This window comes from Thermobia domestica, assembly GCF_964235325.1.
Source record: "Thermobia domestica chromosome 7 unlocalized genomic scaffold, izTheDome1.hap1.1 SUPER_7_unloc_1, whole genome shotgun sequence".
Classification (NCBI taxonomy): domain Eukaryota; kingdom Metazoa; phylum Arthropoda; class Insecta; order Zygentoma; family Lepismatidae; genus Thermobia; species Thermobia domestica.
In genome coordinates, this window is record NW_027655884.1 from 209,506 (window position 1) to 233,961 (window position 24,456).

Sequence of the window (24,456 nt, forward strand, 5' to 3'; positions counted from 1 at the left end):
GCAGCTTATAACAATCTCTAAAGATTCATCTCATTCTTCCATCTTTCTATTTTCAAATTATTATTAGTATTATTAATATAAATCGGGACTTCTCCTTTGATTTTCTCACAGTGATTCAGCGGAAAATTCATTCACGCTATAGCCATTCACTCTACCGCTTCACTGAGTTCCTTTTATGTAAAGATATCAGTAGTTGTGTTGCTTTTGTGTGTGCGTATATGTGTGTTCTCCAGTAGCTAAGTTGGCGGATATCATAGTGATTGGTACGGCAACTTGGACATTAGTCCCAGGCGTGGTCAGAGTGACTTTAACGGCTGGGATACTGCGGGGTGGAAGGCAACGGGAACCACCACTCTATTTTCCCTAGTTTGCTGGCAGCAAAAAGAGAACATATGAACAATGGTCTTTCGCAGGCCAAAACGTAGTTCCGGAGGTAAAGTATCCCCCAATCGGATCTCCGGCAGAGGGATGCCTTGGGAAGGACTATTGTGCGAGAAAGTAATAATGGGGGAAAGACTGACAAAGAAAGAAAGACAAAGAAGAGCAAAAGGTTTAGGATAGGGACATGGAACGTACGTACTATGTTACAGGGAGGAAAATTAGAAAATCTTAAAGAACATATTAAACAAAATAATTTAGATTTGGTAGGCGTTTGTGAAGTTAGATGGGAAGGTAATGGGGTATTGAACAGCGAAGGATATAGAATGTTTTACTGAGGTAATGAAAAGGGCGGTCACAATGGCGTACGAATAATTCTTGGAAATCACTTAAAGGAGAAGATAGTGAAAGTAGAATGTATTGATGATAGAGTTATGATGTTAAGACTTAAAGGAAAAACGAAAGATCTAGTGGTGATACAGAATATGCACCAACGACTTCGCATGCAACTGAACATGCAAGTAGAGGAAAATTATGAGAAAATAGAAGAAATTATAGATAGGGAAAAGAAGGGTGCCTGCATAATTCTAATGGGAGATTTCAATGCAGTTGTGGGAGAAAAACAGGAAGGTAGTATCGCAGGCAAATATGGTTTAGGCGAAAGAAGTGAAAGGGGAGAGGGACTGGTGAATTTTTGTAGACAGAATTCACTGGTAATTAGGAACACTTGGTTCAATTAGCACAAGAGAACAAGATATACATTGAAATCACCAATAGACGGCGGAAGGTATCAGATAGGCTATGTTATGATTCAGGACAGTTATCGGAATAGATTAAAGAACGTGAAGACCCTTCCCGGGGCTGATATTTTCTCTGATCATAATCTTGTGCTGGCCGAAGTAGATATTCACCTGAAAAATGTAGGCAGAAGAAAAGTAGGTAACAAAGTGTTGAATACTAAAAAGTTGATAAACGAGAAAATAAGAAATCTTTTCGTTAAAAAATTCGAAGAAAAATGTTCAAACGAGGAAAGAATAGGTGCAGGTAGTAACGCACGGTGGGAACATAATAAACGTTGCTTACAGCAGGCTGCAGAAAAAGCAGTAGGTTACCGCGAACACAAAACTGCTATGAAACCATGGGTTACAGAGCAGATGTTGCAGAAAATGAGGGAGAGGAAGATGTGGAAACAGGTTGATACAGAAGAGGGCAGAAAGATGTACAGAAAGGTAAATAATGAATTACGAAGAGAAACAGACAGTGCGAGGGAAGAGTTTTACAAAACAAAATGCGAGGACATAGAAGAATTAGAAAGAGTTGGGAAATATGAGGAAATGTACAAAGAGGTGAAATCTATGGAATTTCGGAGGAAACAAGGGGGTATTATGATGGCAGTAGAAAATAAGAATGGGAAGGTAGTCAGCGAGAGAAATGAGGTCATAGGAAGGTGGAAAGAATACGTTGAAGACTTATTTGAGTGTAGGGATAATCCGTGTAGCCTAAATGTTGAAGTAGAAAATGAAGTAGGCGAGGATGATGAAGGATTTAGTATTCTTAGGGATGAGTGTGAAAAAGCTATATCCGAAATTAGGAATGGAAATGCAACAGGAAAAAAACATACCCATCGAATTCATTAAAAATATAGGAGACAAGGGAAAGAAAAACGGAAGAAAGTGCAATTGGAAGGGGAGATCGACAAGGATGCTGCCTCTCGCCAAAACTATTTAATGTCTATCTAGAAGAGATAGTGAAGATTTTACATGATGATGATGGCATTTCGGTAGGAGGTAGAATGATTAGATGCATAAGATTTGCAGACGAGATGGCGCTTGTTGCTGAATCTGAAAAGAAAATCAATAAAATATTAGAAAAAATGAGGAAGGGCTTTGAAGAATATGGGATGAAAATAAATGTTAGAAAGGCAAAAGCCATGGTGATTGGAACGAAGGGGTCTGTGTCAAATGTAAAAGTGGAAGGGTAGAAAATAGAAAAAGTGAATAGTTTTCGATATCTGGGTAGTATTCTTAATAATAACATGAAGTGCGAACGTGAAATAAAATCAAGGATAGGAATGGCGAAAGAAGCCTTTAGGAGGAAGTCTGTTTTGTGAGACCTTGGATAAAGAGTTGAGAAAAAGACTCATAAAATGCTTCGTGTGGAGTGTTGTACTGTATGGGGCGGAAACGTGGACATTACGTAAATGTGATGAAAATCGACTGGAAGCCTTCGAAATGTGGGTGTGGAGAAGAATGGAAAAAATAGTTGGGTCGAGCGGAAAACGAATGAGAGACTGTTAGAAATGGTGGCTGAAAAAAGAACACTTTTATGTGTTATTAAGAAGAGAAAGAGAAACTGGTTGGGACATTGCCTAAGAAGAAATTGCATCATGAGGGAAGTCCTACAGAGTATTGTGGCGGGAAAGAGAGGTAGGTGGCGAAGGAGACTACAATTAATGGATGATATAAAAACAGAAAGATTATACGCGAAGACGAAGAAGTTAGCGGAGGACCGTGGAGCATGGAAGCTTTTCAGCTGCGGCAAGTGACCTGCCAATAAAGGCAGAATACCTATGATGATGATGATGTATGTGTGTTAGGACTACAGGGTTCTTTCATACTATGTAATAAATGTTTTTATGTGCATTGCAAACTGAGTAAAAAGACAAAGTAGACACAAAAATATAAATCAGAGTAGGAGAGCAAGGAAACATTAAAGGTTTGGTTAAAATCCAGTAAAAGTGACTTATCGCTTTTGTAATGCATGTGACAGTGACATTAATATTGGAGCTGAAGAGAAAACTACACTACAAAGACATGCATAAACTAGAAAAGCATATCGACCACGCGAACATATTAGTGGGACAAAAAACTTTAATGTCCTTCACACGTGACTCTGTCACAACAAATAATAAATTAAAGAAGTAGAAGTCATTCTTGCGGCATTCTTAGCTGAGTATAACATTTCTTTTAATGTTATAGAATATTTGTCTCCTTGAATTAAATCATTCTCCCCAGATTCTCATACTGCCAGGCAATTGCGTGTGGTTGGTCAAACGCTACGGAGATTGTAAAACACGTTTTAAGGGAAGAAAGCAAAGCTACGTTATGTTATTTACTAGGGAAAAAGAAATTATCGGCAATTGTAGACGAATCAACAGATACCAGTTGTGCGTTGTACGAGTCGACACAGACAGAAATGTAACAGATGATTTTCTTTCTTTCTTTTTTTTTTTTACTTTATTGCGATAAATTAGGTAAGTGCTACTAATTTATGTGACTCCTTCGTTAAAGGTTTCGAATCAAAAATTATTCCGTAAAAGGAAAACATTATAGGTTTTGCTTCTGACAGGGCTATTGTCATAATGGGAAAACATCATTCTCTTTCAGTTCTTTTAAAGAGAAACATACCTGATTTGTTTGTTATGAAATACTTTTCTATTCTTTTAACTTATGCTCATTTTATGCTTGTTCTAAGCTTCCACGGGAACCAGAAGATTTGGTTCATGATATGTTCAATTATTAATGTATGAGCGTAAAGCGTTTAGAAGCTTTTAAATTTCAGTTTGTCAATATAAAACCCCATTAATTGTTACACCCAAGCCAAACTAGAAGGTTGTATCTTGTGTTAGTTGTTTGTCGAATGTTAGAACAATATGATGCTCTAATTCTTTTCTCTATTCATGCGGTTACCTAGGATAAATTGCTCGTATCCGGTGCTAGTTTTTAATATTGAAATTCCATTAAAATAAATTGTATCTTGAGTTTCTTCAATTTGCTTTACCTATTTTCAATATCTAAAACAAACAGATGCAAAGTGGGAGTCTCAACTTCATAATCTTAGGTCTTCTATAGTTTCCACATTGCGAATTATCCTCGACTGCTATGTTGAAATTTCTGTCCTCAAGTCTGTATAAATTGCAAATATCGAGTATCGAGATCTACGGATTTCTTTCCTATAAAAGAAATGAATTTGGGGGGCAAAGTACAACTATCTTCTAGCTGAACAAACAAAAGCATTTAAATTACGGTGTCCTGACTTCTATATCGAGTCAGTTCATCAAACTCTAACTCGTTTCTTAATCGATGACTCATTTATTAAGTCATTGCAGGTGTTGGATCACAGTAAAATTCAAGAGGTTCTATCCATTGCTCCACTTGCTTCCCTTTTCCCTCGCTTACTGAAGGATGATGAAATTCAACAAATTGACATAGAGTGGCGATTTCTGCGTAACACATACATTCCTTATGGTAGCAGAAGGACAATAAAAGACTTTGTGATGAAGTAAGAAAAAAATGTATGCTGATTCAAAGCCAGTATTTCCTATATTATCAAAGTTTATCTGGTGCTTGTTAAGTCTTCCCCATTCTAGTGCCACAGTGGAATAAGTATTTTCAGCTCTGAATAGAATAAAAACAAAATTAAGAAATCGCTTAAATGTGAAAACAATATGTTGGCTTCTTCACAAGATAAGATTGTTCTCAAAATCGGACTGCCATTCTGTAACAAACTCGTTGTTAAGGAAGATTAGTAACGAGAATATGATAGTGAGAAGGCTGGACAGATGACATGACAATATTAATTCCTTTGTTGGTGAAGGAGGGACCAGCGTTGATGGAAAGTTTATTAAAATGTTATTTAAATGTATTTTGCATTTAGATAATTTAATTATATAAACACGTCCAGTGGCGGCAAATAAGGTTCATGGGGACTTTCTACCTCCAAAAGATCACCTAATCATGGGAAACGTTTTCTTTACAAATACTTGCTTTGAAGCAATTAAAGTTCAAATTTATGTTTTGAAGGTATTGCTTATTTTCAAATGAAAGTAATAATGAAATCTGGACTGCTTGTTTTAACCATTGCCCCATTAGTAATGCAAAATTCCCCTTGGATTTACACTGAAAAGCCGCCAATGTATATCTACTGCTTTCTCCGGCTCTTTCTTGTCTTTCTTTATCTTTGAGTTTTCTGCTTTTCCAAGTGATCAGTCGGAGTTCGACAGTGACCGTTACGGCGAGTGCCTTGTGTTTGGTAGTGCTCTGTGAGGAAGAGAGTTGAGTGGGCTCTCCTATCCACCTACGGTACATTTACATTTTCTCTTACATTTACACGAGATACATCTCCGTCTTTTTTCTACTCTTTGTTCTCTTTTCATTTTACACTTCCCACTTTCCTCTAAATTTTTGCCCTCTTCAACTTGGTTTTCAACCTCTATCACTGTCTGAACTTCTTTTCCGATTTCGACCATTTCCTGACTTTGACTTTTTTTCCCGACTATGTCTTTTCTTCCCAATTGTGTCCTGTATTTTATTCATTTTTGGTCCTGAATCATAAATCCTCCGTGTGAGGTACAGATTTAACAATTTTGTACTCATAGCACGTATGACTAGCGAGCTGGTGCACTACCTACCTATTTGACGACTAATGGTCTACGATAGACTAGACAAGGGGGCGATTTTATCCTCCACATGAAGTGAAGTGAGGAGTAATCAACAGATGCCGCGCGCAAAGGTTCCCACTCTCCTCGGGCTCACAACTTCAACTGGCTGGCCTAGCCTCCGTCATCCAGCTTTAAGGGCTGGATGAACGGCTGCTGGCCTCTGATTGGCTGTGGGCATGAGGAGAATCGGGCCTCGGCCCGCGACAATCTGTCAGCTTTATTGTGTTTAGAAGGTACATAAGAAATTGTATACATCAATTGATTATAAATGGTATGTGCAATAGCATACAAATAAGGTACCCGACAAATTTTCTTGGAAAGACAATAAACTACTGCGAGGTTGTCACAGTAAATATGCAGCGTGTACTCCCCAAACAACAAGATGGCAGTACAAGCAGTTAAATATTCCATGATTAAAATTGGATATGGGTGAGAGATATTTACACAAAACACAGGTTCTCCTGTATCGAGGACAACAGCAAGAGAAGTCGGTGTAGCGTCCACAAATAACTCAATGCGAGATGTTGCATCTGTCCAAATACGCTGAGGGCGAGATGTGGCACAGGTAATAGTTCGTTCCACAAATTCCGACGGTCCTTGATGTAGAACAGAGTGTGTTACGGGACCGGAGTAATCCATGTAATGTAGCCCGCAAGCACTTGACGGGCATGTCGTGAATATACTAATAAAGGCTAGGGCACTGACTTCACTATGGAAAGGTACTTTGGTAACACTGATAAGGTATTGTGGGTGAAATCCACTTGAATACCCAAAAAGGTAAGATCTTTGATAGGCGTAAGCAGTGCCGTTTCGCCAGTGGCCGTTACGGCGAGTGCATCGTGTTTTGTGTGCTCTGTGAGGACGAGAGTTGAGTGGGCCTTCCTATACATATCCACTACACTTACACAAAGGATCTTATAAAATAGAGGAACTGCCCTTACAACAAAATCTTGAAGCCATACGTCACAGTTTCGCCACCCCTACTCTGCCCACTCAGCTCAATAGGATCGCAATGTTTTGAGCCAAAAATCATGGCGGAAATGAAAGTACCCAATCAGACGATGGTAGAAACGAGAGTAGCCAATCAAACGTGCCGATGCTCAGTTGCTTTTTGGCTTCACCGATTTAATAGGATGAAGATACATATGGGCAGATCCTCTATTTATAGAGCTCCCTCGTGAGTAAGCGGTTAGCGTACGCGCCTTTGGCGTAGGACATCCGGGTTCGATTCCCGGCGGGAGCTCATGTGGTTCGGATTCCACGTTACTCAGTAGGTCTACGTCTCATATAGCCTCGCTGCTGAACGGGATGCTAAACTAAAATCAACTCAACTCCACTCCTCTATTTATAACATCCTTTACTTACATTCTTTTTTCCCTTTACACATTCATACATTCCCTTCTTTATTCAACACTTTTTTCCATTCATTTTACACTCCCACTTTTCTCTACTTTTGCCCTTTCCAACTTGGCCTTCAGTCCTCTTTAACTGTTCGAACTTCTCTCCCGATTTTGACCTTTAGCCTATTGTGTCATACTTCCATTCTGATTCGACTTTTTCCCGATTGTGACATTACCTTTTTCACGTATTTTTTTTTTTTACTTTATCATTCTTATTACTTTGTACATATCATATACCATTGTACTCATAACTTTTTTATCATTTTTCCACTAATCAAATCATTACATTTTTCATGTTTAATTACCATTGTAAATTGCCGATAAATCTTATTCAAGACAGTGACAACGATCAGTGGTGCCCCTTTGCTGAGGCTTTATAAACAAACAATGAAGTGAAGTGAAGAGAAGAGAACCTATCTTACTGTTTTGTTGTTACTTCTGTAAATTACCGCTAGGTCTTATTGAAGGCGGAGCCAGGTTTTTCGTGCTTCATAATTTTTAAATGGAGTTCGTCAGTGCCCGTTACGGAGAGTGCATCGTGATTTGTGTGCTCTGTGAGGACGAGAGTTGAGTGGGCCATTCTTTCCATATACACTACATTTACACTCTTTTTTCCATTTACCCGTTCATACATTCCCTTCTTTTTTCAACACTTTTTTCCATTCATTTTACACTCCCACTTTTCTCTACCTTTTTCCCTGTCCATCTTGGCCTTTAGCTCTCTTTCACTGTTCGCACTTCTCTCTTGATTTTGACCTTTCCCTATTGTGTCGTACTACTCTCTCGATTTGACTTTTTCCCGATTGTGACACTATTTTTCATGTATTTTTTACTTTATCATACTTATTACTTTGTACATGTCTTTTACCTTTGTACTCATCTTATTACTTTTATCATTTTCCTACTAATCAAATCATTACGTTTTACACGTTAAATTACCTTTGTGAATTGCCGGTAAGTCTTTTTCAAGACAGTGGAAACGTTCTTTTGCGCCACTTCTGTGACGCTTCTACAAACAAACAAAAGTCATTTTTGGCGCAACAGGAACAGGCAGTGATGCCAGTTGGCGGGAAATTTCCCGTAAAACGGGAAATTCTGAGCACTGCCAGGAATGCGGGAATTTTTCTTTAAAATAGGCTGAAAACGGGAAATTCTGACATCCTCAACTTTTCTGTATATGTTTTATCATTCATTCATTTTTCTTCTTTTGCTCTTCTCTCTTTCTCTCACATGAACAATTTCTTCATTCACTTATCTCAATGTTGACCAACTAAGCAGGCATATAGCCAGCACAAACGACTAGTAAAGACAAAATGAAATAAAAGTGCTCTGGTACTAAGGACTCCTGCTGCGAACAGACCGTGTGTAACTACCTGATCTTTTCGCTGTGCAACCCTCCCCCTTGCACACACGTGAAAGTGGTTTATTGCTTCCAAAACAAAGGGGTACAGTTGTCTCGTGGTTCTGTGTTTTGGCACGCACACAGGTGTCACTGCTATGTTTCGATAATGAAAGGAAATATCAAACCCACCCTATACATATGATCGGAAAAAGCGAACAGAGGGAGACAAAAATTGTAGCAGACTAAGTTTCCCGCCCGGGGCCATTGTAGAGTATAAATCTTTTGATAATGTCATGTAGATGCTCTTAGACCATTCCAACTTGTCCTTATCACTTTTCACCAGGGGCATATGTAAGATGTCTCAAATGATGAAAGAAAACAATACTTCATACTGTTATCATTTGTTGTAGGCCTACTTATGAAGTTGTTTTCCATAGAAGCATAGCCCTCTTTTCGAAATAATCCCTTTGTGTCACAGAAGAGTCTAATTTAATCATGTTTCGTGCTAGGATAAAAGAGAGAAGTGCGAAATTTGTTTCGCGGTAATTTTTTATTTTTTTTTTATTTTTTAAAGATGAGTGAGAGTAAGAAGCGAGATAAAACTAATAGATCTAACAAGGAGTGGCTTTCGGATGCACAATGTAATAGGGGTTACAGTCCGTGTCGGACCAAAGCTAGGTATAAGACCTTTAACGTCGAGCTCTTTTGTAGTAAAAGTGAGCTTTAGTATCACACAAAAAAACTTTAAGCATCTAGTTAATGTAATGCAATAGCAAAATACCTTGTCTATTGCTACAGCTTTTTTTCTTAGTAAGGAACAAGTAATAAGAAGCAACACAAAAATCTTGTTAAGACCAGAAAATTGTATTGTGTTTCTTTGCCGAACACAACATTCTCTTCCAAACCATAAAGAAAAACATGGCGTTCGTTAAAAAAAAGTTCACAGTGTTCTTGATTTTTTTTTAATATTGTGCCAGCATCTTTTGTGATATTATCATGCATAACTGCAAGTAGTGGCTTCTATGTTAAGAGAATGAGTTCAACTGCACGTTATAGACCCTCTAAAGTGATATCTTTCAAAATTATTTATCACTAGGTGTTATAAATTGTATCTATTTTAGTTGGCGGGAAATTTTGGGTCTAATCGGGAAATTTCATGGCTTCGGACGGGAAATTCACTGTTACAAAATCGGCATCACTGGGAACAGGAAGAGAAACAAGATTAGTAAAAGTGGTGCATGAGGCCACTAAACATATGAGAAAAGGGGAGAACACGAAATGGTTTAGGAGAGTTAGGAAATTAGAAGGAAAGTATGATCAAACTACCCGCTGGCATAAAGAAGAAAATTATAAAAATTGGGAAAAAATCACAGAAAAAACATTTAAAGAGAAAGCGCAGGAAAAGTGGTATGAAGAAGTTGTTAAGAAGAGCAGTTTGAAAGGAATATACACACATAAAAAGCATTATGAGAAAATAAATTATATGAACAACGATTTACGAAGCATTTTACTTTTCAAAGCCAGGTCAGGGAGCCTTGAAACAGGGGTAAGATTGAAAAAATTTAAAGAAGTGGACGAAAAATGTCAATTATGTTTTAAAGAAAACGAAACATTAGAACACTTATTGTTAAAATGTGAAGAAACCCAAAAAAATCAGGGAAAAATGGAAATGGATCGATGAAATGAAAGAGGAAGGAAATTTGGTTAAATTAGCTTGGAGGCTAGGCTTTAATGTAAATGGAAGGGAACTAAGTGAGAAAGAAATAGAAAAAAACAAAGAACTTCTTGAATTTTGGTGGAAAAAGAAAATGGAAAACGTTAAATGAAAAAAAAAAGAGCAGTACTTACTTTTCTTTTTATTTTTCTTTTTTTCAGATCCAAACTTCCGAAGAGAAGGAAGGAAAATATCTTGAACCTGAACCTGAAGACAAGACAAGACAACTGATCAGTCTGGCAATTCTGTATATGTCATAAAGCGTACATTCCCAGGCGTCTCTCTCATCTGAGTATATAAATTATAAATATATATTTACGAATCAGGTTAGTATTTCATGAAAACTTTTTTTTACTTTAACGACCCTTCTCATTGTTCCGAATATTTTTCGCCGGGCCACATGACAATATCCAACGTAGTATAAATGAAATTCAAGACATTCACTCGAAATTATTATTAATAAATTCGTAGTAAGCTCTTGCAAAATCCTTCTACAGTTCGCGTGATAATATGGGCTTCAATAATAAGAATAATAAGAAGAGTCATATACAGTGCAAAATGGAGAATTACTATAGAGATCCAGAGTTGGTTCAGGATCTTTTAATGTCGATTGATTAATTTTCACCTTAACTCCATCTGTTCTCACGCCTATTATCTGTATTTACAACGATCTATGTTATCTGGCATTTTATGATCATCTGTAAAGATTCATCTCATTCGTCCATAACAATAATATATAATGCAAACTGCACATGTGCTATACGGATTAATAAATTTGTAAAATTTACGTAAGAAGTTTCGGTAAATGTTTAGCAGACGGGGTCCAAAATGCGTAAAAAATGCAAAATTTAAGAGGGAAATTGAAGATGCAAGTACTTAGACGTAACATAACCCAACCAATACGATAGTAACCTGAACTAACCTATCATTAATAGAAATAAGGAAAATGCTATCACTTTCGTAAAATATGCTGGATCCCGACACTAATATAATCTAATTTCAAGTAACCTAAACTAATTTAATGTGAACAGAAACTATCGAAATTATAACATTTTTTAGAAAGAATACCCTTCTGCTAAACATTATCCGAAATATTTAATAATATTCTTATAGAGTATTGTGGACATAATTGAAATATGATGTGCATGATATCTGAGATGCGTATTTACTAGGAAATATAGAAATGAGACTGGAAAGTGGTATTTACATATTCTACCTTAAGGTTATTACAGGTGTATGTGCACTTGGTGTTGGTTTACTTTGGAGCATCACATTTTGGAAGATTTGCAGGTAAAGTTCAGTACTTTGCGTGAAAAGACATATTTATAAAGAATAAATTACTGCAAGACATAGAACTAAATACAAAGTAATACACCTGTATTTTATAAGTTAAGGTTACCAGTATAAAATCTCAACAGGTGCTTCACTACCGGTAAAATAAGTGAATGCATATGAGAAATGACTATATGAACGTATGCTTACCTACAATAAATAAAATTCGAATGCGGAACTTAAAAAGTATTCCACTCCTTTTTCGGGATTTTTAATTGATAATCACTTGAACTGGCATACCCTATCCTTAAGATGGAATCTAGAGCTAGTAAAGGAGTTTATCTAATTCGTAGATTATGGTTGTGCGTAAGTTTAAATGTTTTTAGAACTGTTTATTATGCGTAAATTCTCATTTAAGCTGTGGCACGACAATTTGGGGTCGTCAGTCCTCCATTGTATCGTATTGTATTGTATTGCATTAAAAGCCTGTTGAAAATACAAAAGATATGTGTAAGGTTAATGGTCGGTCTCCTTAGTCGTCCACATTGTAGGTCAAGCTTCGTTAAATTAGGAATTATGACAGTACCTGCAATTTTCATATACCAATGTTTGGCTTACATCAAGGAAAACAATTATATTTACAATGAATTAGGGTACTCTCTTTTATTCAAACTGTCAACAGGAATCGTTTAGGATTATTTAGATGTTAATATAGTAAGGCACAAAAGACCTTTTACTACTTGTCAATTAAACTTTATAATTTTCTTCCTATATTTCTAAGAGAACTTATATTTGTGGCTTTTAAAAACAAGTACAGAAATTACTTATTAATAATTGTATGTATAGTGTTGAAGAATTTTTGAACTCAAAATTGATAGTTTTAATATTTGCGTCTGTTATCCAGTGATCTTTGTTTACACTATGGTATATTATGGTATGTTATATATTTAACTCTAAAATTCTCAACTTTTATCTATTTCTGATGATTGTAATACATCTGATGTTCTCAGATATTTCTGCAATAAAGTTTCTGATTATTATTATTATTACTTTCAATCGACGGTGTATTTGTACATAGTGTACTCAGGTTGTATTTTATGTTTACAAGTTGAACGCTAGTAGTATGAAACCATGACAAGTGGTACTGAAACCCGTATCATTGCTAAAACTTACTTGTTTTCAATTCCCTCGTTTAAGTATATACCCGCTGTCTCTGACGCTCCCGTTTCCGTGGAAGAACCTCTCGGTGACGCTCGGGCCCTTCAGCTTCGCCCTGCCCTGGCTTGATTAGGTAAGATTGATGGTTTAGGTGGCCACCTAGTTCAAGGTTTTTTTTCTCTTGCACTGTAGTTGTTATACATACATATGAACGCTGTATTTATACGCTAACCCTAAAAGAATTTGAGAACATCATACGCTAACCCAAATTTGTTAATGATTGCCCCCATGAGATATAACTATGCCATTTGAATAATTTTCATGTCCCCAGTGCAAATCATTTAGGAAGCAATACGAAAAATTGGTGAAAGAATTCTAGTTTCTGAACAATTATTTCGAGTGGTGCACCGAAAGTAAAACTACAAGATGTAGTGTGTGAAATGGTTATAATAAAGTACAACTGATATTGTATTAGAGTACTTTATAAACTATCGAAGTAATGTGTGGTTTAACTTCCGACACGGATTTCTACTTTTTTTTTTTTTTTTTTTTTTTTAGAGGAAAATTAAGTGTTATATTTTACAGTTTCTTTCACGTCAAGCAGCCGTAGAGCACAGTGTATAGACTCTTGGTATGTGCGTCAAGTTGGCCCGTACAAATTTCAAATTCAAATGAAAACCTTACCAAAAATTTCTTCGCAGTATATACTAATTTGTCCCACCAAAATTATAAATTATACGACCACCAATTTCGAAGTTATCTTGGAGGGCCAGATCATGCCGGTTGCCAGCCGATAAATGTAGAGGGGCGGCTGAAGATAGGGGGCAGATCCAACCATATTATAGTTGATCACCATATATTTCATTTGCAATCTACCGCGAAAATTTTGGGAGGCAACAGAATTTACGAGGTGCCCGGCCCCGCCTGGACCAGCTTGAAGTCAAGTTGGCCCGCACATTTTATCTTTCTGTGCAATTGAAAACGAAACGAGGAGGCGCGGTGGCTTGGGGTCCCTGGTTTGATCCCAGCTCGCGCCGTGTGGACTTTGTGTTGAACAAACACCGTGATCGTGGGTTTTCTTCATTCCAGCATTCTCTCATCAACACCGTCTCCTTTAGCCTAATCGGCATAATCGTGATACGTGAAACTTGAACGTGAACTCTAAACGATAGCAAAAATTCATACAAAATATTTAGCAATCTGCGCAAGAAAAATTAATACTTTTATCCCCACCAATTTAGAGAAATTTAATCTTATGGCGAATCAAACTGGCCGACGATATTCTTGCAGAGTACTAGAAAGAATAAAGCAAAGCATTATAACAAAACAATTGATTAGGTAGGCAGTACATTAAATAGATATCATTGGCTTTTTTAGAACTTTGTTGGGGGAGAGAGGTGAAACATCTACACGTGTTGTTGACCCCAAAAAATTTTATGAGTAGTTGATTCTTTTCTCTAACAGTCTGTGATCATGCAGAGTATTAATTTTTATTATGGAACGCGTTCAAAGGATTGGTTTGGTGTAAAGTCATCACCATCTACTCATATTTCCGTTTCGGTAACAGAATTTAAATTCTAATTTTGCCGATACAATTTGATACAAACTCAAGCATCAATAATAATCACCAGAAAAATGTGTATTTAATGGAACCATCAATATTCGTTGTAAAGTGCTGGCGTCGTAGTTAATAAGTACGATTATGCTGACTACCTTCAAATATAATAGATCCACGCATTTGAGTTAACACTTCAAATTTACCGAATTGGTAGAGGTTCAATTTTAATTTTTTGTTTCAAATTGTGCAGATCTTTCCTAGGCAGTTTCCATTTGAATTCTAAACAAGCGCTTGCATTGGAAGATTTGACATGGTAACAAATTGGCTGTTCGTTAAATAACAACCTATAATCTTTATTCATACATGATTTTCCCGCTGCAGGTTATATGCAAATTTCTCCTGCCCTTTTTACTAATTCAAGAGAATCGGTTTTACGCATGCTTGTTCGATTCGAATGAAAAAAAAAATGGCGTTCCCGCCCAGACGGCAATGAAAGTTGAAATTTCTACAAACAAATTCTAATTTTGGTAATAGAAATTAATATATATTTGTCATAAGTTCTTGGTAACATTTAAATTGAAATTTGTAAAAGAAATGTATTACGCGATCCAATTTTGACATCAAGTTGGCCCGAGCAATGAAAACTCAATTATCTCTAAATTATTGGAAGGTAGGAATTTAATTTAGTAGTACAAATTGGTACATATTGGTTACAAATTTTTGGTAATGTTTTGGTTCGAATTGAAAAAAAGAATTACTTGTGCGGTTCCAATTAACGTCTAGCCGATCCGCCATAGAAAATTCAGATTTTTCGAAATTGATTGGGGTACGAAATGCTAATTTTGGTGGTAGATATTGGGTACAACTTTTTAGTACTGCTTTGGTTTGAATTGGAAAGAAAATAAATTTTGCGGACCAGCTAGAAGTCAGGCTTACCCTGCATTAATACTTTAAATTTTTCGAAGTAAGTAGAGGTAGAAACTCTTAATTTTGGTGGTACAAGTTGGTATATATTGAATACAAATTTTTAGCACTGCTTCGGTTTGAAATTTAAAGATAAATATATTGTGCGGGCCAGCTTGACGTCACGCTGGCCCTCCATGAAATATTCAACTTTTTCGAAGTTGGTGGGAGTACAAATTCTAAATTATTTTGTACAAAGTTTAAGTACCGTTTTGGTTTGTATTGGAAAGAAAAATAAACCCTGCCAGCTTGACGTCAAGCTGGCTTTCCATGAAAAACTCAAATTTTTCGAAATTGCTGAGGATACAAATTCTAATTTTGGTTCTACAAATTGGTACTTATTGGGTACAAATTTTTGGTAAGGTTTTCATTCGAATTTTAAATTTGTGCGGGCTAATTTCATGGACATCCCTTGGAAAGATAATCAGAGTACCGGTTTACGAAAGTCAAGGGTTTAGATGCGAAACCATTAATTTTTGGTAATGTAGTAAATAGACCTATACACTGGAAAATTATTAATTGTCCATTTCCGGAATTGTAAGTAATGCCGATTATGAGTGGTGTACGGTAGTGCTTAAGTATAGCTACAAATTGACGAGAGGGTTGGAACTTCATCATATTAAGATAAATAAAACTTTATTTAAATTGAGATGAAGACAAAGAACTCAGCCCTCCGGAGATTCTAACCCCCTTCACTCGCTCAATTTTTTTTATTGTAAAGTTAGGATTACTCCTTTTTTGTCGCCACCTTTGTTTGTAAAGTGTAAAAAAGGTAGGAAACACCGAGCTCTGCGGGGTTCAAACCACTCTCGCTCTGCTACAGATAATGTTTTGTTGAGATAATGTTCGTGCATTTTACTGACCACTTAGCGGAGAATATTTGGTGTTTTCGCAGAAGGCGTCTTAACATGAAGCTTCAGCGGCAAATGCAAGTGCACACCTTAAAGTGATTCCTCAAAGTATAGAAATTAAATGCAAAGACAAAGAAGCATGTTTTTCATATACTTGTTTACGGATCCGTATAGTAAATCTGTACGCAACGTAAAATAGTCAAACTAACTTCTGCTAAGTAATCAGCAAATAGAACAAATTCTCTATAACTCAGGCAAGTAGTGTGAATCTAGTAAAAACGCTCGGCGGTTCGAGTATGCATCTCTAGGAGAAGGGACATCAGCCACTCTGCATTTCCTCATAAACGATAAGGGTGGAAGCACGAGACAGGCATTTCCAGGAATGCAGTCTTTTTTCTTTTTTTTTTTCTAAGCTTATGTCTATTTGATGCAGGCCTACTTTACTGTTGGATCGAAAAAGAATTACAATTTAAATTAGATCAGTCATTCCATTAATATTTGGTTTGGTTAAATTCTAAATATATGTCCTCCTTCGTCTAAAGGAAACTTTTTCTATATTAAAATAATTAGAACTCGAAATGCAAATATTTTAGATCGAAACATCTAAATATGAATATTATGTGTCACACTTCGCCGGGAAGCTTGACATTTCCTCTTTATTTTGGTGTATAATGGTTTGTGTACTAGGCCTACGTATTGCATACAATTCACTAAAAATAAAACGTTAAGGGACGTACATGCAAAAAGAAAGCATACGAACTATATTTTATTGATCTATAATTGAAAAGATCCCTCATTATTTTCATTCCCCTATATTGTATTGATTCATAATGTGAACTCTTTTCATAAATGAAAAAAAAAGTCGAAGCGAGTTCCTTTAATAATTGTGACTTTTGTGGTGGAATTTTGTGTGAAATATGCTTTCCTGAGTTCAGTCTAGTATTTACATATTTTCAAAAGATTACTGCATGGATCCCACCTTTATATAATCAACTGCTCGCCCATTATTTTCATAAATTCAGAAGAAATAGCTTGTTGCTAGTAGTCTGTTATACATTATGGAAAAATTGAGCAGAACTATTGAAATGTGTGATATGACTCGTGCATCAGAAAAGATTACCGGTACCGGTACTCCTGTTCCAAATTTGGGGGTGTTCTAACGAGATATATTCTCTCGCCCTTTTTGCCGTAAGCAACATTCACATGGCTATCGGATGGGAAAACCAACAGAAAAGTAAAGTATCTTTTTCGCGTGATAGAGTAATTAAATTACGTTCTATGTATTCTACAGCATAATCCAAGATTGCTAACCCCATGTAATAATGAAAGATAACACAAAATAGAAAACATTTGAATTACGTTCTTATACTATTTTTGATATATATTTTTTAATATCTTGTAATCTCTTTCACCTATCTCATGTAACCGTGAAATATTGTTTACTCAAATCCACTAGCTAAAGTATACTCAATATTATTTCTTCATTAAATTAACTGTGTCTTTTTTAGATTACCTCGTATTTAAGTTAATAATCTTAACATATTTATCCTCAACATCTAATATCTCATCATTGTTTAGTTTCTGTCCTCTCTTATAATACTTCCTGTTTTTATTGTGTCTTCTATTTCTCTCCTTGTTATTATCTTTTCCAGATTCGTAGGTGAACTATGTTGTCTCGTGGAAATTTAATATAAAACTCCTTCATAATCTGTCAGTAGTTTGTAATCACTAGTATTCAGTGAATCAATCTAATTTTCTTTTTTAGATTACTTGTCTTCAATTGCTGCTTTTTTTTTTAACGTAATTTGAAGTACTTGTTCATGAGCTAGGTTGTAACTAAAAGCTTTCTGTAGGTTGCTCGACAGTTCTTCTAATACTTCATTTAATGATTTGTAATGCAATGTGTCCAATGCCAATACTTCATACAAGGCTTGCACTTGACTCTTGTCTAATATGGAAGATATTTCATGTGCCTGTTGTACTTGCTGTTTCAATTCTTGTACATTTTGATTAACTTGATCTATATGTAGTTCGTTTATTTCTGTATGCAGTTTTTGTTGTATACAAACTTTAGCAAATTTGATGGATTCCAGCGCATTTGAAAGATCTCTTGTTGTAAGCTGAGCAGTTATATCTAACATGTAAGCGTTGACAATTCCGTCACTTAATAAACTTTACTTTGCCTTTCTGATGATTCTGACGATATTGAGTAACTTAATTTCTGCTTTGTACTTCCTCGTGTGTTACTAGGATTTGAAGAATGCCAAGATCTTGGAGAGTTACTAGCACTTGTAATATACGGTGATCTGCCTTTTACTATTTTCGTTTATCTTATTCCACTAGGTTGCATCAGATTAACTTGAAGCTGATTTCATTCACTCGCGATGTTGAATACGATCCGTGTTTTCTACATCTGTAGCAATATCAACTACGTGTTGAAAATTGAAAGAGGTAGATGTCAAAATCCATCTTCGAGCTACATTATTTTCCATTCCAAACACAAACTTGTCTTGTGAAGAATTTTCTAAATACGTATCAGAGTTGCAGTATGCAGCTTGGTTTTCTAATTCTATCTCAATTTGTTCAACCGTCTGAAGTTTATGTTGAATAAACTTACGAAACTTGAACCTTTTCGCTGTTTCGTTAGTCTTAATTCCATAATGCTGCAACGTAAATCCTTTAAATTCTTCATATGACTTTTGTGCAGTTTTATCTGGAGTGCACGAGTTTCGAAATTCTTCGTAAGCTTTTCCACCCGTAACTGCTAAAAAGTTGGTATATTTCTATCCTCAGGTAAGGCTGGTGTTAATGCCACTTGTTCAAATCTTTCAATGTAAATTTGTTTTTTTCCTATCTAAACGTCAAGAGGCTCGAAAGTGCTAAATGCAGCCGTTGTTAGTATTTAAATGTGTAATGTTCTTTACTACAGACTGCGCCAATTGTTATGCTTACCATTTTTACTGTTTTTAATTATTTTGTAATCTCTTTCACCTATCTAATTGAACCGTAAAATACTGTATATTCAAATCCACTAGCTACCATATACTCCATGATATTTCTTCATTAAATTAACTATGACCTTCTCGAATTACCTTTTATTTAATTTAATAATCTTAGCACATTTATTCTCAACACCTTACTGTTTTAACTAATCAGAATCTCGTGAACTTCCTGTATAATATTTACCCTTGAACTAATTCAACACTTTACACAAATACTTCGTTCAATTTTACATAAACATAGTCACATTTATTTAGCAACATTCTTCTTGTTCTCTCTTATAAGTATGTTACGTACGTAAAGCAATACATTCATAACTGACGCATTTATACGTGATTAGCACTCAGTGTTAATATGCCATTCGAGTAATGAAGTGTTACAGTGATGAATTCAGAAGATTTCTCAATGAGATTGAAAGGCATACTGCGAAAGCACTGGCAACCCTTGTTGACTTCCATCTCAAAAAATTTAGGGAGAATTTCGTAGCTTTGGGAAGTGGGATCCACTGTCATAGAAGAAGAAATTCCTTTGGCAGTTTTGCAGGAGATTACCTGGCAAAGTACATAAAGTTCGAAAAGCAACGTCTGACTCAAACCAATATTTATAAAACAGAACGAAAATAGTATTATATTCTTTATTTTTATGGTAGGAAAAAATGACTGTTTCCTTTATACAAAAAAAGAAATATAACCGTTTAAATCGTGAAAGAAACGATTAAAATTTGATACTCATCTATTTTAGTAAAATAAAATTATTTTAGAAGTTTGGTTAAGTATAAATATAACATACATCGCTCAACTTTCTATTTAACTTTAATTGTGAAAAGAAATTAAATTTTTCATTTTCATATATTGGCGATAGGACTGTTCGATATTAAGGTTTGGTTATATTGATTTTCGTGTTATAAATATCGAAAAACACAATTACATCGCAAAACTAAAATAGCAAGAAAGCGGATCTAGTTTTATGAAATGGTTCAGTTCAGTAAAATATAAAATACACCTACGGCTATAAAACGTTTGTTCTCTCGTTAGTTTAAGGTACATGTACGCTGAACTGCAAAAAGAAAAAAAATCTTTAAGTTTTACGTCCCACGTATATCTCCGCTAGTCTTAAGGACACGGTGTTGAAGAATGCTGAAAGTGGGAGGAAACGGAAGTACCCTGAAAAACCTATGAACAGGGTGTTTGTGCACCAAAAATCACTTTTCGTGGGATGAAATCGAACCAAGAACCCCATGCGACAGAAGTTAATCCTTTGCCACTGAGTAAACTTGACCCCTGGATCATAAGAATATTGTGTTGGCATATACCCAATTATATCACTGTATAAGAGATCTCTGTGTGGTCCCTGCTTAACCTGAGACTCTTCTGTGCGAAAGATCCGTTCGTTTCTGTTAAGATCTTAGGTTGCTAGAATCCAAAATTAGTCAGTACTTCCATGTTACAAATAAGATCGGTACTAAAATGGATGGCATACTTCAATATTCCCAGGAAACAACGTAAGTTACTAGGAAAAAAGGAATCTAGTGACAATTAAACGCTGGGAAACCGAAAAAAGAATGTCCTGTAAATTAAAACATACAATAACGACTGCAAAATAAATTTCTTTAGAAATTGCTAGCGCTATATGTATTTGAGTAAAGACGAAAAGTTGCAAAAAACAAGTAAGTGTGTGTTTAATACGTGTTTAAAAGGTTGTCTACATTTAAGTGAAATATTTGTGTAACAGTTTTTCGCATATTTTATTTCAGAAATATAAGCTAGTAATGTAGCAAAGGAAATTTTAGTATTTATCGTTTTCTTTCCTCATGCAACACTGTTCGTAGATAGAGAATTTTTAACTTTATTTAGGAAAAAGAGATTTCATAAAATGTACCTATGTATAGCAAAAACAAAGATATTAATGTGGATGAAACATAATATAGGCCTATAATATACTTGTGTGTAAGGTCTAAGAAAAATATATTAGGTTTCGCTTTAGCAAGTCAGATAGTAAAGAAATAAATCAAATATTAAGCAGTATTTCCATATTTCGGTATGGTACTGTATTTTCGGTATTTAGGTATTTCGATATTTTTGTATGAGTTGTAACAAAATTTCGGATGCTTTAAAATACTGGTTTCAGTATATTTTACATCCCTAATCCAATCCCAAACTATTCCATACGCTGACTAAGTTAACTAAAATGGTATTCATTGTTGCCCTCTCACGGCTTTCCATAAGTTTTGTTAAAACAAAAAGTATTTTTCTTATTGATTTCAGGTTTGTTTGGTGTCCTTTAATATTATCTGCTGAAGGTTTCAAATCTCCAGTTTCAAAAGTGTCTTTGTGCTAGCGAGATGGCTTTTGATCATTTTAACTTTACTTGTAATGTAATTGAAATGGAAGCAGACGATGTTCCTGTTAAAGTTGAAGTGAAACCAGAAATTGAGACACCTGAAGAATGTATTTATGAACTGTATAATAGTGACACAAATGATCAAGAAGATCCTCTTTCAATACGTGTTGAATGTATCCAACGAGGAAGTGAAACGGAACGAGAGAATGTCACTTCAGAAAGTAATGAGGAGAAAACAATATCAGATTCGAAATTAACTCCGAAACCAATATGTTTGGTCAAGCGTTTATCAACAGGTGAAGTACTTAGAAATGCCAAACGTTTTCACAGTAACACCAAGAAAAAATCTTCTGATTTTACACACAACACGAAAGAGTCAAGCAGTCACATCTTGTCCACTATTGTAGATAATAACAGATCCGACGACGTTGAAGGAAATAGTAATCGAGAAGAATACAGTGCCCAGGCCCTCAGGTATGTTTAAATGCATTATTTCATCAGAGTTATGTCTTTATAAATATTTGTTTCAAATCGCTTTTTTCGTTGTAGTCTGGTTCACACCTGAATGCATGTAGTTTCTGCACTTGGCTTATTTACTAATCTTTATTCTCAGCCCACTGTTCCTTGATAATAAGGCGGGGATCGCGTTTCATCACAGTCGTACTGATCAGTTCGGGATTACACACCCGAATTAATGTTCCTTCCCGGCCAATCCCCATTCAGCGAATTGTTGGGACGGAGAAAGTTTCCCAGAAGTTCATACCTACGGATCCAAAGTACAGTCCTGAGGAATGCAGTGTGTACTTGTGGGCGATTTCGTGTCGTTTTCTACATATAATGCTTTGAGCGAAGCCAAGTGCACAAACACATAAACAAACATACATAAGCTTGTGAGAGAGGCTGTTTGAAGAATTCTCCCATATTTTATACAAGGCTGGTTAATCAATTCGAAGTTAACACAAACTGCCTATCTTGTTTTTTGAAAGCAATTGATGAGCTTCAAAAACGGAGTCATCCTTTCAATACTTAGAATACTTACTTAAATATTTATTTTTTCGTTTACCTGAACCAGAGTTAATAGAATCGCAAAATTTGAACACATAATAGAACTCAAACTATTGCTTAACTTTATAAGAAGTGAGACAGTTCGGCAGTTAAATAACTTTCCAAACGTAACAGAAAATTACTATAAATCTCGTTCTTACATTAAGCCGTAAGTGTAGGAAGGAACACCCTGGATATTCATCAAAGACACTGAGAATTCACCATGGGGAACTGCATATTGGATAACACTGTATATAGTAGAGCACATTTCACTTGTCTGACTAAGTATAAGGTTATTCACCCTGTATTACGTTAAATTCAGCTTTAGGCCACCGTTAATAAAGTCTTTTGTTTATTTTGTTATTATACTTCTTTATATCTGTCCATTTCATAGGCTTATTTTTTTTACCTTTTTTGTAATGTTAGCTTCTCGCCATAAATACATATTTCAATATGTTTCTCAGTCTTTATTGAGTGTATTATATGACTTCATATATTTAGAAAAACAAAAGCATACTAAAGAACGTAATTACCAAAATACTTAAATACTAAACAGTAATACATGTTGTGTGTGTTGCTTTCGGAAGTGTTGTTTGTAATTTCTTTTTCTTTTTACGGTAAAATCTAAATTGCTAACGAATGTCTGGTGTGGTATAATATTGTGTGTATGCAACTTTTTTTTACAATATTTGATCCAATCGGAAAACCGTTTGTGCAAACTAAAATTCATTTCATTAATAATCAAATGTTAAATCATAAGCATTCTTTTCGATATCACATTTGAGTATAATATATGTATTCAAAATTTCAGTGTTTCTCTTCCTCAAACGACAAAGTGTACAACACATTTGAAACATTTCAGATGAATTTAGAATCACATGTCATCTCAGAAAATAATTTCTTCGACCTTCCCATTGCTTAAAAGCCATATGTCAGAAATATTTTTATTTTTCTTTGTGTTCTTAGCAGCATTAACAACGTAAATTTGCATTTTCAGTAATCAGAAATCAATATCGACTGAAATATTGCGTAGCCATTGCTGTTAGTGCACGGATTTCTACAATATTGATGAACATACCATCATTAAATGAAACGCTTATAACATTGTCTTCAACAAGACTTTTTACTCGCAATAACAATCATCAGCTTATAACACACTAAGAATATTCACAGGTATTAATCGTAGACGAACATTATATGAGGGATACACTACCCACCTCAAATAATATCAGGCATTTACAATAATGATTCTCTACTCATTTAGCCTTAACAGAATAGGTATTCGGAAAGTGAGGAAGAGTAACCATCATCCCCAAAGGTGTTCTGCCCTTTACTACCTATAGCGTCACGTTTACATGCGCACATTGCAGTAAATCTAGATAAAGATGCTCTTAAGTAGTCTTTTAGGATTTCAAAATTGCCCTAAGTCAGTATTTCTGCTCGACTGCCATTCAAATAAACTTAATTGCATACAACGCAAAAGTGCTTCAAATACGATTATTTTGTTCACTCAGTGACTATTTTTAATATCCACGTGCGAGGTTAACTCATGCCTCTTAAAATGAGTGTACTTTAAGTAGCATGTGTTCATGTGATGGAAACAATGTATTAAGAGTGTCACTGAATTTATTTTTTCCCTGCACAAATTCTACATCGTCTTGAAATTCACTAATTTCCACGCTCCAGCGTAATAATCTATTATTCCATGGTTTGAAACATTTAAGGAAGAGAAGAGCATGATGATCAGTGACAGTAATTATACCTGTTCCTAATGACATATGTTTCCATTTTCTTAAAGCGTAAATTACTGCTAAGCATTCCAATTCTGAAATTGTGTACCGATGTTCGCATGGTGTCAAAGTACGGGTAAAGCACTGAATAATTCGCTTTCTGTTACCCTGCCAAAGTGTACAGCCCAATCCGACTGTTGAAACATCCACCTGAGTGTAAAAAGGTTTTAGATAAGCTGCACGTGTTAACAAAACGTTACTGCAAA

At 35.4% G+C, this 24,456-nt stretch overlaps 1 protein-coding gene across 1 annotated transcript in view; it reads left to right on the plus strand.

Moving 5' to 3' along the window:
• Nucleotides 1-10,450: 10,450 nt before the first annotated feature.
• LOC145676336 (uncharacterized) overlaps nt 10,451-24,456 on the plus strand; it is a 28,722-nt gene continuing 14,716 nt past the window's right edge. The window contains exons 1-2 of the mRNA XM_081747177.1: nt 10,451-10,600; nt 21,341-21,890. Of these exons, the coding sequence (XP_081603303.1) occupies nt 21,418-21,890 (473 nt within the window). The 5' untranslated portion in view covers nt 10,451-10,600; nt 21,341-21,417. The remainder of the gene's footprint in view (nt 10,601-21,340; nt 21,891-24,456) is intronic.